The following is a 16,941-nucleotide window of genomic DNA, read 5'->3' as shown; positions in this document are numbered from 1 at the left end:
AGATTTTTGACTGTTTAAAAACTAATTGCTTTTCTCATGGATTTAGATTCAATTCAATTCAACTATTTATACAGTGCCAAATCACAGCAACAGCCGCCTCAAGGCACTTTATATTGTAAGGTAGACTCTGCAATAATACATACAGAGAAAAACCCAATAATCATATGACCCCCTATGAGCAAGCACTTTTATGAGGATGGAAGGAAAAGCTCAATTTTAACAGAAAGAAACCTACAGCAGAACCAGGCTCAGGGAGGGCCAGCCATCTGGGTTGGAGTGAGAGTTGGGGTGAGAGAAGGAAGACAAGACAAAAGACACGCTGTGGAAGACAGCTAGAGATTAATAACAAGTATGATTCAATGCAATGAGGTCTATTAACGCATAGTGAGTGAGAAAGGTAACTGAAGAAGAAATACTAAATGCATCATGGGAATCACCCACCAGCCTACACCCATTGCAGCATAACTAAGGGAGGATTCAGGGTCACCTGATTGAGCCCTAACTATATGCTTTAGAGAAAAAAGGAAAGTTTTAAGCCCAATCTTAAAAGTAGAGATAGTGTCTGTCTCCCGAATCCAAACTGGAAGCTGGTTCCATAGAAGAGGGGCCTGAAAACTGAAGGCTCTCTCTCCCTTTCTACTTTTAAATACTGTAAGAAAACTGGATGACAAAATACAAAACTTGTGTTCTCTATTTTCAAAAAGACCTGTCTAAACCAGAGATGTCAAACTCATATTACATCGTGGGCCTACAGTCCACTTTAGTCTGTACCCGAGAAACTGCCTTTTTTGTTAATGGAAAGATGTTTTAACTACATATTTAATCCCTGAGCTATCTTAATATAGGAAGAAGTAAAAATTTCAACAGTATGTCTCAGTTTTTCTCCATGATAAAGAAATGCTGCCATAGTGAATAAAAAAAATATGGTCAGTGCAGCACTTTGGGCTTTTTACTGTGGACCCACAGTAAAAAAACAAACAAAAAAACAAAAAAACTCTGTAGTACATTGTGGGAAAAGCATTATCTTCTGTAACTTAATTGTTAATCTGTTACTCAGGTCCTGTGTGTAGAATGAGCGGCCATGAGGAAGGTCTTTGTCTATTGAAAAAGCTGTAAAACTGATAAAAATACAGCTAAAAGTCCTATGCCCTCTTTCATATTTTAGCAGGAGATCAATATGACAGAGCAAACAGACAATAAGATAAAATTGTCAACAATTGTTTACTTTTGTTACTCCTGCCCCAGACACATCTGTCCAGTAAGTGGGCTGAACATTCTCACAACAAAGGTGTGAAACCCTGTTAAACTTGAGTTCAGTCAGCTGATTGGCTTATTGGTCAGACACATCTGCTTTATTGGCCAGATGTGCTTGGGGCGGACTGAACATTCTAATGTGCTTCGTAGTGGCGCATTTTTGTTTGCTTAGATTTTCTCTATGTGAAAAGAGCTTATTTATCAGCTTATTTAGGTAAGAAAACACCCTTTAAAAGGAGAGGAGACAAATGACACTTAATCTCGTCCTTCCAAAACCAAAGCCAGTTTCCAAAATCCACCTTGCAGATGTTTCCAAGGATATCTGGCCCTCCTATGCTGTAACAAGTACAGGACAGTATTTGGAAAAGTGCTTCAAGAAATTGTCAACTTTCCTGCTTTAAGACCTGAGGTTATTCCTTCTAAATGTTTTTAATTCTGTTTACCATAATTATGCTCTTCAGATTTATTTTCTGTTTAGCATTTGGGTTTTGGATAACAATGAACACAAATGTTTGTCAAAATAGATGTTTCACTGTAGGTGGTGACATAACTTTTCTGCAAACATTTAGATTTGTGGTTGAGTCTTGTTAAAGTGAGACTGCGTTCTCAAACAAAAATCAGCATCACAAATCAGTATGAGCACATTATTACACTAATACGAATGTCTAGTGACAGTTATTTATCTTCACATACTTTTAGCTGATCTTCAGAGTTGTCTCACTGATCTTCAGTGGTTAGTCTCGTGCCACTCATGTAAAACGTACTTATCAAATAAAGCTGTAGTCATGTTGTTATACCTGAATTCAGTTTTCATTCAACCATATGGGTGCAGCACACAACACAGGTATAGTGATAAGAAATGGGTGGAATTAAAAAAGACTGAATGGCTAACCCTTCCTCTGTTAAAAATGTAATCTTGAATCAAATGTCATGCTTTGTTTTTTGTTGGTTTGTTTGTTTTAAAGAGAACCAGTATGTGCACATTATTAAGGTTTTAGAAAAAAAGATTTTCAGTTTGTGTCCCGGAAATATGCAGACATCGCATACTTTTAGTCTGGAATTCAACCGGAAGTTACTTCTTGTTCTATATTTCAATTCAATTCAATCTTTATTGGCAGACTACATGTCCATAAAAACAAGACAAGAAACACACACACACAACACAAGGTATACCATTAAATATATATATGTATATAAATAAGTATATAAAGCATTTGTAAAAATATAAAACCATAATATACATAAAACACAATTACTTAAAATAAATCAATAAATACACAAACACTTTAACCAGTGCTTTCTGAGACTGGATGAGTAACGGGAACCACTCACTGTCGGATCTGTAAGTGCTAAAATTATACTGTTACTCGAACCATCCAGTCGTTCTCTAAAACTGAACATTAACTTTCTTAAAAGTGCTTTAAAAGTCCAGACACCCACAGCTACAAACATCTGACTGGCACTACCACTTCTAGGTATCCTGCAAAGGATTCTCATCGCATCATTATATGCAACATGCAGCTTCTGCATGCTACATTGTTTGTAGGATGACCACAAGGGGGCAGTATATAGCGGTGTGCAATACGCTTTAAACAAAGCCACTTTAACTGGAAGTGAACAAAAGCTGAATTTGCGTGCAATAGTATTTGCCTGCACATAGAGCTTACATCGTTGTCTGTATATGTCATCATCATCATTCATTTGCTCAGTAATAAAGTGACCGAGGTATTTCACCTTTTTATGAACTTCAAGAGTTTTTTGTGCCAGTTTAAACAAAGGGAAATGTAGCTGTTTATCCTGCTTGGTTCTACATATCAAAACAGCACTTTTAGCAGCATTGCACTCAATGTCATATTGCACACCATATTCAGTACAGACATTAAGAAGATCCTGTAACCCAGCACTGCTTGGACTAAAAACAACCAGGTCATCTGCATACATAAGATGATTTATCAGTGCTTCACCTAATATACACCCAGTGTTACAGGCTCTCAGCTGTATGGACAAATCATCGACATATAAATTAAATAAAATTGGAGACAAAATCCCACCCTGTCTGACACCATTGCTGACACCAAAGGGGGCAGAAATACTGCTTCCCCATTTAACCTGCATGTTCTGATATATAATTTTTCTTTAATAAAAAGGAAATTACGTAAGTTTTTTAAAAAATGTCTTTGCTTCTTTTGCGTTACTTATACTATATAAGGGATAAAACAAAATATGTTTTTGTTTTTACCTTTAAATAGTGTATTTTCTGTTTACCTAGTAAAATGTCCATTAATGACTGTAACGGTACATTCACGAGGACGAGCTCTGCGGGCGCCTTCTAGCGCTGTTGCGTCGAACGGAGAGGGGCGGAGTCTGTCTGGGTCGCTCGGTAAACCGGAAGCTTGTGTTGGAAATGTTTGTGTTGTCACGAAGCGCCCGAATTTTTATTCTATGAAGTTAAAGCGTCGTGTTTTGTCCCAAAGAAAGAGGACTGCATCACCTTTAAATGCGATTTAAAGCCTAAACGTTTTCGTTTATGACTAGCTTAGCTTGTTATGACTGAGAACAGGGGGAAGTAGCGCGAGAGTAATGTCGACCAAAACAAACGCAAGTAAGCCCAAAGACAGCGCTGAAGTTATAAAAAACATCCACAAGCAGGCGTTTGAGTATATATCCAAGGCACTGAAGATCGACGAGGACGACACAGGTTTGTTTATTGTGTTATTAATTTTTATTGAGTTATTAAATGCTGTTGTACGTGTGCAAGAGAGTAATAAACACCTCATCCTTTCTGTCATAACAGGTGAGAAGAAGGAGGCTGTGCAGTGGTACAAGAAAGGGATTTCTGAGCTTGAAAGGGGTATTGCAATAGAGCTCACTGGGCAAGGTATTACAAATACATTCAGGTATGCTGTGAGCTGTCAATCAGCTGTAACTTCATACTCAGTGTATTTTTAAGCAGGAGAGCAGTATGACCGAGCAAAGAGACTCCAGGATAAAATGGTCACCAACCTCACCATGGCAAAAGACAGGCTTACCCTTTTAGGTGAGTTGGCCTTGATTATTTTTATCAAAGTAATGTATGCTGAGAAGGCATGCTGGAGATCATCAAACGTCTTCCTTCACAGAGACGACACTAGCCTCTAAAAGGAAAAATGACCCCCAAGGGACATCACGTCATGCTCTTCCACAGCCAAAGTCAGTTCCTAAAAGTCAACCCGCAGGTGTTTCCACCACCATCAGACCCTCCACTCCTGTAAGACCTTCATTAAGACTAACTGATGCAAAGGTTTGTGGGTTTTTTTGGTTATTTAATAGTGCAGGCACATGCCATTTGAAGCTACCTTTCTAATGTGTAATGCTTTCTGGGACAATCTTATTCCTGCTAAGACAACCGCTCGGGTGGGAAAAACTCAGAATGGAAGACCGGCAGCTGTGAAACAACCCCCGAAGAGGGATATGAAAAACTTCAAGAATGTGGATAGTAAACTGGCCAACTTAATTATGAATGAAATTGTAGAAAGGTATCAGAAGCATCACAATCAACAAGACATTTTTCCCTGGGTGAAATTAAAAAAAAAAAAAAAAAAAAAGTATTGCACATTTAAAATATTTCCTCTGTTCACTGCAGTGGAGCGACTGTGTCATTTGATGACATCGCAGGGCAGGATCTGGCAAAGCAAGCACTTCAAGAAATTGTCATCCTTCCTGCCTTAAGACCTGAGGTTATTACTTCTTAACCTTTATCTGTCTGCTTACCATGAATACACTTTCAATGTTTTTCTTTGTTAAGATGCAAAGTTTTTTTTTTTGTTACATTTTCCTGTTTAGCTCTTTACTGGTCTGAGAGCTCCTGCACGTGGCTTGCTTTTATTTGGCCCACCAGGAAATGGGAAGACCATGCTCGTAAGTTCCTTTTACAGCACAACAAATCATATGCGTCATGTTTTAAACTGTTTTGTATTTTGCATAGAGCTGTTGATAGCCCTTATTATCCTCAGTTGAATCACAGCCATTTATTTCCTCTTGCAAGGCCAAAGCAGTTGCTGCAGAGTCTAATGCAACATTCTTCAACATCAGTGCTGCTAGTTTGACCTCCAAATATGTAAGAAACACTTTTAACAGTTTTTAATGAGCTCTCTCTGCCTACTAGCTCATTTTTGTCCTTCTAAATGTTTCATGTCGTCACCATCACAGGTGGGAGAAGGCGAGAAGCTTGTACGAGCACTCTTTGCGGTTGCAAGAGAGTTACAGCCCTCAGTAATCTTCATCGGTGTGTGTTACACTAAAGAATAGATGTGCCTTAAACACCAGTGTATCTCAAAAATGTTCAGCTCATGAATAAACCTCACTGTTTACTGTTTGACACTCAGATGAAGTGGACAGCTTGCTCTGTGAAAGGAGGGAGGGGGAGCACGACGCCTCTCGCCGTTTAAAAACTGAGTTCCTCATTGAGTTTGACGGGGTAAGTTCAGAAATTTGTTAAACACAGCAGAGCTCAGCAATTAACTCATCAAACATTGTCAGAGGAGCTCAAATCCTAGTTAACTTGGAGAGCCGTGGTGTTTTCTCTGAAGTTCTTCTTCTGGGTTTCAGGTGCAGTCAGGAAAGGATGACAGGGTACTTGTAATGGGAGCAACTAACAGGCCCCAGGAGCTCGATGAAGCAATATTAAGGTATGTTATGCTGTTTTACATTAACATTTCCAAAAATGTTTAAATCCTGTGTAAAATGCAAAAGAAAAGCAGAATGCCTCAATTTTCTGATCTCATAAAGCCAAATTTTAACATTTGAAATTTTTGCAACTACATGCGTAAGTAAGAACGATGGGGTGTAAAAAGATCCTCTTAGAGAGCATCTCAGAAGTAAATAGTTTCACTAATCTGCAAAATACTGTCTACAAATAGTCTACAGTTTCAGAACAAATGATAGTAGTGTAAACTCACATCTCATCATCTACAGCAGCGGTCCCCAACCTTATTTGCGCCACGGACCGGTTTAATGTCAGCCAATATTTTCACAGACAAGCCTTTAGGTGTTGCGGATAAATACAACAAAATAAAATGATACGATCAAGACAAAAGCTGTGGTATTTTGTAAATGTAATAATAAATGCAAATTCACTGTGTAATTGTGTAACTTTATTAGCAGTGTCTTCCTGAAATGCGCCAACAACACTGAAAGTAACGTCCTCCTCTCTGCCCCTTAATGCTCTCTGGTCGCTATGGTAATGTGTAAACATTTCGTTCAACTACAACACGGGAAAAGACCCAGGGATACCGAGTTAACGATAAAAACTCTGAAATTTCACACCCGAGCCTCAACTCTCACAGCCTGGTACCAAACGACTTATGGATCGCTACCGGTCCGTGGCACGGTGGTTGAGGACCGCTGCTCTATAGTACATAATCTTATTAAAAGTCTCAGAGAATCTGGAGAAATGTGTGCAAGGGACCAGGCTGAAAATCTGCTCAATGTGTGAGCCCTCAGGCAGCACTGCATTAAAAACAGACGTGATTCTATCATGGAAATCACTGCTTCCAGAAATGATCTGTGAACACAGTTTGGGTTGTCAGGGCCAAAGTTCATTTAAAATGGATCAGGTGCAAAACTGTTCTGTGGTCAGAGGAATCTAAAGAGGAGAATGGAGCATCTGGCTTGTTATCAGCAATCAGCTCAAATGTCTAATGGTATGGAGGTGCATCAGCACCTATGGCGTTAGCAGTTTGCACATCTGGAAAGGCACCATCAATGCTGAAAGCATATACAGGTTTTAGGGCAACATATGCTCCCATGGCATAATTTTCAGGGAAGCCCTTGCATATTTCAGCAAGATAATATTAATCTGCATACTACATCTATTAGAACAGCATGGCTTCATAGAACAGTCCAGGTGCTGAAGTGGCCTGCCTGCAGTCCGGACTTTTCACCAGTTGAAAACTTTTGTCACATCATAAAATGAAAAATAGGGAAAAGAAGTCGCAGCTGTTTTGAAATATGTTGCTGCCATCCAATTAAAAATGACCTTGCATTTTTCTTAAAATGGTAAATTTTCTCAGTTTAAGTATATTATGTTTTCCATATTCAATCATGAATACAATAAGGTTTTATGAGATTTGCATATCATTGCATTCTGGCTGTATTTACATTTTACAAAGCAATTTGTAAATACTGTAAATATATTTTTTGTTTGTTGGAGGATTATTTTCATGCGTGACTTACAACCATTTGTTGTTTTTTGTTCTTCAGGCGCTTTGCAAAAAGAGTATATGTGACCTTACCCGATGAGAAGGTATATACATAGAAAAATATACATACACAAATATACTGAAATAATTGTTTATAAAGATAACCTGAGTAAATGCAAAATGCAGTTTTAAAATTATTATTTCATTTATTAAGGGAAAAAGATTATCTACACCTACCTGTCCCTGTGAGGAAAAAGCAGTTGCCCGTTAAATCTAATAACTGTATATGATGTAACTCTTGTTCTTCCAGACAAGATTTACGCTGCTGAAAAATCTTTTGGGAAAGCACGGGAGTCCACTGAGCCAAAACGAACTGTCCTGTCTTGCAAAGTGAGTTCCACTTCTGAAGACTTCAGAGGGATAATTTTATGTCACTTTGCATTAATCCCTCAAAACTTTCTTCACAGAGTGACTGCAGGATATTCAGGGAGCGATTTGACAGCATTAGCCAGAGATGCTGCACTTGGCCCAATACGAGGTATGAGTCTTTTATCATGCTGGTCACAGAGTCGCACATACTTCCACATCTTTAATGCTTATATGAACTTTGCTTTGTACAGAGTTGGGACCAGACCAAGTCCGTAATATGGCTGCTGCTGAGGTGAGAGAATAGCTTTTACTTCCAATCCTACATATGTCTCATTTGTACTGTTTTTACAGTTATACTGTCGTGTATATCCACAGGTGCGCAACATTAAGAAGAAAGACTTTGAGGATTCTCTGAAGCGAATCAAACCAACTGTTAGTCCAGCAACTCTTAATATGTACACAAAATGGAACAAAGATTTTGGTGATACATCAGCAATTTAAACTCACTCACCATCTCAACTGGAAAAGAATCTGAATTTAAATCAAATTTGTTTACCTTCATTTCCTCTACAGGTAATTGAATTGAATTAAAGATGGAATAAACCCTAAAGCAATAATGTTAAAGCAATAATGTATGAATGTTGGGACATTTGGATGCATTATCAGATCCTTTTTTGTTTGACAGAAGGAATTTGCTAATACGATTCTTATGGGCTTTCTTGAAACTGTAATTTTACACTCCTAAAATATTGAATTGCTGCTTGAAATTGTAATATTTATTTTTGAAAACATCCTGTAGATGACAGCTTTCCACTTGCCTCGCAAAAAGAAGCAAGTCAATCTTGAGCGTGACCTCGCCTTTTTTAGATGACATCATTTAGTCACCTGATACTCTGACACATTGATGGTACTGACTTTAACACTCTCCGTGCCTAGATGCATAACACGAGCAATAATTGGGAGAAGAGTTGCCTATGTGGGCTTTTTTGTATTATAAGTTTGTTTATGAAGGTTTTCCATCTGCACCAGTCGTCTATAGATATTAATACTTGTATTTGACAGCTGGAGACTCAGTAAACTGTGTTGTTACAATAAGCTGAAAATGATTTCACTGAGCCAAACTGCAGTGGTGGTTTCCCACTTTCCTTCTTCAATAAATGCATTCATTACATTACATCTGTGTTTTTGCCTTTAATAACAGAAATCTGATAACTTTCATAAACAAGCAAAACTCATGTCACGTGTATCTGAGTCACAATAGCAGCCCTGTGGTGCAGTGATTAACATGTTTGCCTTACATGTGAATGATTTCCTTTGCCTTAAGGAATTGCAAGCTGGTGTAGTCCTGTGCTGAGCCCAAGCTCTGATAAATGAGAGCTTTGTGTCAGAAAATCTGTGCCAAATCAAACACGAGCATCTTCTGCTATGGTGATCCCTGGGGAAGTAAGGGAGCTTAAAAGATTAATATCAGCAGCACTCCAGACATACCCATGAACTTAATAGCAGCTTGTATCTGTCATTCTAATTGTTACATACAATATATTTTATCATCTAGTTATAATAGATCTAAAATATTAATGCTTACAGGCGTGAGGATTGTAGGGAAGTTCTCACTTCTAATAAACATCTTTGACAGACCTGTGAGGTGAACTAAAGAAGAATGAAGCCTTTTGACGTACTTCACCCTTGTAGATAGATGGTGCTGCAGATCTGGTTTTTGCATGCTCCACACTACTTTCTGCATCTTCATTCTGCATGTTTTTAGAGCTGACAGATTTTTTTTCTTTTGCCTGCAACCAAAGTTATGTGGTATGCAGTAAATTGCTGTTAATAAGAATAAAAATCATGTTCTGCTGAGCTGACTGTCAGGTTGACAGATCAGTGAAGTATGCAATTTTCATGGGTGTGCGCAACAGTGCTAACATATATGCAGTCAAGATCGTAAGTGAAGTTATATTATGCAGCTCTGTGGTCAAGACCTCTTATCCCGTCGTAACTCCGCTTATTCAGGAGGTTCCACCTGTGGGAGCTTTGCTGATTCAAGCTAACATAAATGCTTGTGGTTGACTAGATCTTTTTTTAAGTGCCCTCCAATCTCTTTCACTGTCAAAGTGTGCTTAAATTCCAGCTCTCTCCCTACGGCCCTTCCTATGGTCAGCTGGCAGTGTTGCTTTTGGTTTATGTGGCCGAGCAGCTGCATCATCTGGTTCCTGCAGTTCTGTTTGCAGACTCTACGTATGCAAACATTTTCTGCAGTTAAGGAAGTTTTCTCAAACTCTTATGAGTTATTTCCACACTGCTTCAAGACTTTTTTAAAAATGGGGGGGGAGGCTAAAATGCAAAACATTCACTCATAGAACCACACCTAAGACTGCGCTCTTTCCCTCAGGGGAGATTTGTTGGATGGAGTAAGGATTTTGGGGTTGTTGTTTTTTTTTTTTCATTTTGCATGTCATGACTGAAGAGCTTCTTTCATGATGCCAGACAGGGATGAAGAGCATTAGGGTTTAGTCATCACCTTTTTTCCCCTTGCTGTTTACTCTTCCCCTGAGATTATCCTGGACAGTGAACAAATAGATTTTATTGCAGACTTGTTGCAGGACTATTTTATGTTGTTCTCTCACCTTGGAACTTAGAAGAGTAGAAACTAAAAACCTGCAGCATGTAATTGCAACGTTCCTACAAGTATTTTTAATAGCTTGCAATTACAGTACAAAGCAATTATATGTTCACATTGCGCATTACTTGTAGCAGGCATAAGACAGAGCTTTACTGAGGTGGTCTAAACCTATAAAATGATTGACAGCTTCCCTTCTCGATTGCGTGTCAGCAGGCCTCCACTTCCACAGTGGTTCATTGATGCTTTGACCACGACATCCACTCAAGGGAAAACAGAATTGGTGATCATTTGATACCGCCAGCTAACAGCCCACCCTGTAGAGAGTAAAACAGTTAGCATAGTGAGGATCTCTCTCTGACTGAGCAAACAATGACTGGTGATTGTTTCTTTGAGTTGCCCATTTTAACAGCATGTGGATGGGAGAGTTATGCAAGGAGCAACTACACGTGCCTCACTTTAAGGCAGTTTGGGTTGTAAAGGATTGTTTTTTGAGCTTGTGTTAATTATTACCGTGATATAATTTATCAGTTGCCCTATTAGCTGCTAAAACTCCAAAGAAAGTTCAAACTAACTGTGTACAGCACCACATTCAGTCTGATTGTAAATCATTTGAGCTGGAGGGAAGTTCGGTGATGTTGCCCTTGGAGTAAAGATATGGTTTAGGGCTTAAACACTGGAGAGCCTTCAAGACCTGAGCTTTATCCACTTTCTAGCACTGGCTTTTTCTGTATAACCAACTGCTACACCCTCTTCATAACTTCATTTATCTTAGGGGTGTTTCTCTTTCTCTCTCATGGGAAGCTCAAAACCAAGACTAATTATCTATCCAAAGGCAACATCTGTCCTTTATCAGCCCATTTATTTTTTTTGCACAATGATATTGAGATATATATATATATATATATATATATATATATATATATATATATGCATGCGTGCGTGTGCGTGCGTGTCAGTGGGTGTGTTTGCTAAGAACAAATGAGCTGTTCGTGTATGGTTATGAATCGATATACAAATGGAAAAACTGACCTATTCCTGCCTGAGGAAAACTGGGTCATTTAGATCATGTGAAGTCATTACTAAAGACAGTATTCAGAAAGCGGGACAAGAAGCTTAGTTTATTTTAGCTTTATTTGAACGTGAAACAAAGGAAAACAATTGCCATAAGTAGTAATGCTAATTTAGTAAAAACCGAGCTCATGTTGCATGTTTCTTGTCTAAACAATGGGCCGATATGCATGCAATACATGTAAGCACTGGGAAGTAAGTGGAAAAATACAGACTGTGAAAGGATGGCAGACATTCTACACAGTTTCAGCATGCATTGTGGAAAACCCCAAAATAAGAGCTTATAGAAGCTTTTGCTTCTATAAGAGCCCGTAGAGTGTTGGGGTTTTTTTTTTCTGTCTGATTTGTATTTTCAGAAAGAGTTTACAGTGCAGACGCGAGTGAAGGCCTCTTAAATGTTCACTCCAGGAGGCCGATAAAGATGTGGTGAGGCGGTAATGGGTAGTTTTACAGCACATCCATCTATTAACATAACCACGGTAGCTTTACCTTTAGGGTTGTTGGGGTGCTGTGGCCCATATCAGCTCACACTGACTTTACACAATAAACCAAGCCTCTTTAGAATTAGGGTTAAGTGGATGCATTTGGATTGTAGAGGTAACAGGATTCAAGTAGCAAGTTAAAAGACATGGTCATGTTGGTCTCACAACCTAATTTTCAAAGGCCAAGGTGTATAGGAAAAACAATCTTTTTTAAAACCAAGTTTGTTTGTTTCTTTTTTCGCAAGAAATAAAAAGTCCTCTTAAAGACAAATTATACATGTCTGTATGGCCCGAAGTGACCTCCTGCAGCCACAAAGCTAAAAGAAAGCCAAGGTGGATGGACAAGAACAAACTGTCTGTCATGCCTGCTAGTGATGGGATTTCCGGCTCTTTTTAGAGACCCGGCTCTTTCGGTTCGGCTCACTAAAAAGAGCCGGCTCTTTCGGCTCCGAACCGGCTCTTCAGGTTGTTTTGTTGCTTTAATTAATTTATTATTAACAATAATATAAAATTATGCACAAAAGGAATTACTAACGTAAAAACAAGTGGTTTTATTTATATATGTTTATATATAAATATATGCGGTGGCCCCTAGAGACAAAACACGTACAAACTCCAAAACACATTTCTAGCATGAACTGAACTTCCAAAGCAGAGCTACTAGATCACTTAAATTACACAATTGAAAGCATGTGTGTATTGTTTGTGTATTTATACACAGGCACTCATATATATATTCAAATAATTTAAAAAAAAGTTCATTTACCTGTTATTACCACACACCAAATCCGGTTGTTGGTACTTGCTGGCTTGTGTAGCCACAAGATAACAAAGGCTCAACACTGCGCCCAGCATCCTGGAGCACTTCTGTTGTCTTTTGTACGTGTTTTGAGTTTTTATGTGCTTCTGAGTTTTTATATGCTTCTGAGTTTTTACGTGCTTCGGAGTTTGTATGTGTTTTTACGTGTTTTGGAGTTTGTACGTGTTTTTACGTGTTTTGGAGTTTGTACATGCTTCAGAGTTCGTACGTGATTTGAAGTTTGTATGTGCTTTGTCTCTAGGGGCCACCGTAAATATACTTTTATTTATTCACTCCACATAAAATGTAATAAATAAATCATATAATACAAAAATCAACTATTCACATTTCAAGTTTTAACTATTTAAATTTTCAGCTTTTTCCTTTCACAAATTTAAAGTGAAAAGAACACAAAACACTGCAAACCACAACACAATTAAATATAAATTATAATATGAAAACTAAAAGAACATGCATATTCTCTGTCATATGGACCTGCATGAATAAACTTTCTCAATCCTTTATCATCTGCAACCGAAAATAGTTGTGGATGATTACTATACCTTTCTAATGTTGTTGTCCCTGCCTCTCTTTCTCTCTCTCTGGCTCTGTTCCTGTGCTACTGAGTGTAACTACCGCCCCTCCCCCCTCTGCCCAACGTAAAGCACAAGGCTCGCGTGCAGAGTGAAGCGGAAAAAAAGTGCGAGAGAGAGGCTGAGAGAAAAAAAAAAAAACCCACGTGACGGCTCGCGATAAGGAGCCGACTCGCGTCGTTCACGTCAAAGAGTCGGCTCTAAGAGCCATTTCGTTCGCGAACGACCCATCACTAATGCCTGCACATGTCCTGCAAAGCCATTAATCTCAGGAGCCAACCCCCTTCACTTTGACTTCACAGAACTGGTGCAGCTGTATTGAACTTGACATCAGTTTGTCCACACATCACTAAAACGGACAGTTTTCAGTCTTGCGTCCAGATGACTCCCAGACCGAACATAAGATTTGTGGAAAAGCTTAATTTTGGCCACATCTGTAAGGAATGAGAGGTGTGTTTTATTTTTGCTCTGTAGAAATATCCCTCGGAGATGATGCTCAGGACTTAAATTGGACTGAGGTGGACATGTTAAGACGTAGACCTGGTGCAGCGAGGGGGAGGTGGAGCAGTACACTGTCAGGTTGAGTTGCAGGCTGCCCTGCGGGGCATTCCTTCAGTTCATATGCAGCCAAAACGCTTGATGAAAAGTGCAAGTCCGTTAAGGACTGAGCATTTTCACAGGAATAATACTCTGTCACTCTGCCTTTCACACTCTCCTTATCCTCTCTGGCTTTATCTCATCTTTGCCCTTCCCTTGGGACATTCAAGTGAGAACAAGAGTGACGTTCAGCTCCACCTCAGATTCCGGTCAGATTCAGTGTGAAGCAATTTGACAACAGGCTGATTTACATCTCTCACTGTCTGGATTAGTCCAGCGCTAATGTTTAGCAGGATCTCCAGTTTCAAATTAGTTTTAGGTTAGTAGCATGTTAAGTTTAATAATTAGTGTAAACACAAAGCATTAGTTTGATGAACGATTGAAAGCTCACAAAACTAGTAAAGTCTACCTTATAATGGCACAAAAGGAAAAACCAGGCAATTTATGCTCATTCATTAGTTTGAAATATTTCAGTCTTGATCAAAGAGTAATACAAATCAAACCATAATCACACTCCCTTGATCAGAGCAAAAATGATGGTTTAGATGGGCTGGTCATCAAATCTTCTGCTTGATAAAATAAGCTCACCTAAGAGTATTAAATATGGATCAAAAACAAACATTCGTCCATGTGTAATGTAGTAAGAATGTGTTAAGATTAAAGTAATCAAATGCCTTTTGAATATGATTTGCTTTGCCAGGTGCTGAAGGAGTTAGGCACACAATTAAAACAAAGTGCTTCAGTATTAGCCACAGATCTAAAGGCAGTGAAGTAGAGCCAGTTATCTACCAATCAGAAATTTAGTGGTTCAGTCCTTGGCTCCTGTATTCTGCCAATTGCCCTTGATGCATCTAGTTAGAAAGTACTTATAAGGTGCAGAATAAAAGCACTGTGTGTGTGTGGTTTGTAGTTAAAGGCACTTTGAATACTCTATATAAGTTCCAGCTCATCTATCATTGCGTGTTTTCAGCAAAACATACCAAGGGAACGTTTACAGATGTGTAACAGGATGATTCCAATCCAATCAAAGCACATCCCTGAGAGCTACAGAAGCGAAACTGTTACTGTTGGTATATGTCATGTCCGCCTGTTTATCATGATTAAGTCAACATACTGTGTCCATAGCCCCCCTGGTGTCCCTCTGTCTAGCACAACAAAATCTCTCAAAGACACCATGGTGATATTTTGTTTTATCGGGATGTTTCAAAGCAGAATGTCCTGGCCACATGCACAGGAAGAGGGCAGGAGCTCTTTCATCTCCATGGGGCCTAGAGCATCTTGCAGTTTCTCACAGCACTGCTCACAACACAAAACATAACCCAGTACACCACATATTTTTACGCTATTTTATAGACTTCTTTTAGGAAATCCAAGTGGAAATTGCCCTTCTGGGTTGGTTTCTGCCACTGAGCATGAGCCTCAGAACCGAACAGATCACCCTGCAGTACTAAGTTGATCCAAGTGCAGACTCTGACCTCTGCCACATGACCTGTAAAACAGAGGTGCCCCTATACAAAGCAGTGAATCAAGCAGCGTAATCGCTTGGAGAGAAAGAATGAGGCCACTATGAGAGCGGTGTTTTTGAAATCCCTCAAGTCAGCGCTTGCTGTGATTTCTTTCCAGGGAAACAATACAAACATCACAAACTTTAATTACACGCATACTGAGCTGAAATGTACGTCACGAGGGCTGAGTCACAGAAGAAGCTGCATGTGTCAACTGCTTTCAAAGTGATGTCATCCGAGAAAGTACCACATAAGGAACAGGAAGAAATCCTGCTGTAATTATTAAATGTTTTAGACAGTAATTTTGATACAGTGTATGATAGGGTAGCACAGCACCGAGGCTTTTAAAGTTTAATGTGTGCCACTGCAGCATCCTGTAGAAACCACTGTATAATTAAAGTTAAAGTAAAGTGTGAATTTACCTCTACAGTGTGCCCAGTGATACCACTGATACCTGGCATTATATTGCATGCCCATCTGAGCCTCAAAGCCACAGAGCTTACAGCTTATTGCAGTGACACGAAATGTAAAAAGCATGAAAATGCCATATGCGTCATATTGTATGTGGCTGCTTTCAGCAATTATGGGGATATTCAGAGGAAGGAATCAACTGCCATAAGCTCTGCCAGGTCAGTGTTTTTGATGGGCCCACTCTCACCACTCCATTGTACCTGTGCACTACCTACTTATCACCAAACAGCTGGCAGACAGAATTATCGCATAGTTAGTGAACGTAATGGAGCTTTTAGCAGCGAAAGAGACAGATATTTGCCCCAGGAGATGGTACACACCAAACAGTGAGCTCAAAAGCAGAGACTAGTGTGCATACATAAACACACCAAGAAGCCAAAAATGGCTCCAAATAATCTTTTTTCATAACAGATTGATTACTATATAAACTATGTTTTTTTAAACATGTAAAATATGGTTGCAGATTTTAGTTTTTTATTCTGCTTGTTAGCAAAAATTAAGATACTAGCTGTGATCAGATCAGTTACTAAGCTGGCATGTTTTTTTATTGGACATGTGGAAGTGTAATCCTCAAAGGAAAAGCAAGTTTATCATATCCTTCCTTGCTCTGCTTTCATCGCAGATTTATGGCTTCTCGAATTTTTATGAGGTGTTACTTTTTGGTGAAAGGTGTGTTGCATCTGCTTAAAAAAAGATGCTAGGTGTAATTGTAACAGAGCAGATTAAGCCGTTGGCTCAGCTGTTTGCAAACACACACACCATGTTCTGACTGAGGGATTTCTATGTTTCTGACATAAATGAAATCAGAAAATTAAACAGTAATGAGGTTTGTATGGTTACTGGATACAGCTGGATACAGCTGGCTGTGTGTGTTAGGTGGTGGCTAGCTACACAGCTACGGTTAGCATAATATAAACACATTAGCACAGTAAAGCTGGAGTATGGCTAACTTTCTTACACTCGATAAAAGTTAACGTGAGGGTTCCCGATGGTTAGGAACAAAT

General features: G+C 39.0%; 1 protein-coding gene across 2 annotated transcripts; it reads left to right on the top strand.

Moving 5' to 3' along the window:
- Window positions 1-3,591: 3,591 nt before the first annotated feature.
- On the top strand, window positions 3,592-8,976 carry LOC113035370 (spastin). Of its 2 annotated transcripts, none has more exons than XM_026190905.1 (16): window positions 3,592-3,952; window positions 4,049-4,132; window positions 4,205-4,291; window positions 4,374-4,534; window positions 4,636-4,769; window positions 4,877-4,970; window positions 5,077-5,151; window positions 5,279-5,350; window positions 5,443-5,518; window positions 5,619-5,710; window positions 5,842-5,921; window positions 7,495-7,537; window positions 7,744-7,823; window positions 7,901-7,971; window positions 8,054-8,094; window positions 8,178-8,976. In XM_026190905.1, exons 1-16 carry the CDS (start codon window positions 3,835-3,837, stop codon window positions 8,301-8,303), a joined length of 1,434 nt encoding a protein of 477 aa, XP_026046690.1. In that variant the 5' UTR covers window positions 3,592-3,834; the 3' UTR covers window positions 8,304-8,976. The 2 variants fall into 2 exon arrangements, with proteins under 2 accessions (XP_026046690.1, XP_026046691.1); XM_026190906.1 differs by having other exon boundaries at window positions 3,593-3,952; window positions 4,208-4,291.
- Window positions 8,977-16,941: the final 7,965 nt, after the last annotated feature.

The sequence above is a fragment of the Astatotilapia calliptera genome, chromosome 13 (genome assembly GCF_900246225.1).
Source record: "Astatotilapia calliptera chromosome 13, fAstCal1.2, whole genome shotgun sequence".
NCBI lineage: Eukaryota > Metazoa > Chordata > Actinopteri > Cichliformes > Cichlidae > Astatotilapia > Astatotilapia calliptera.
Note: the sequence above shows the minus strand (reverse complement) of the source record. Positions and strands in the feature narration are given on the sequence as shown.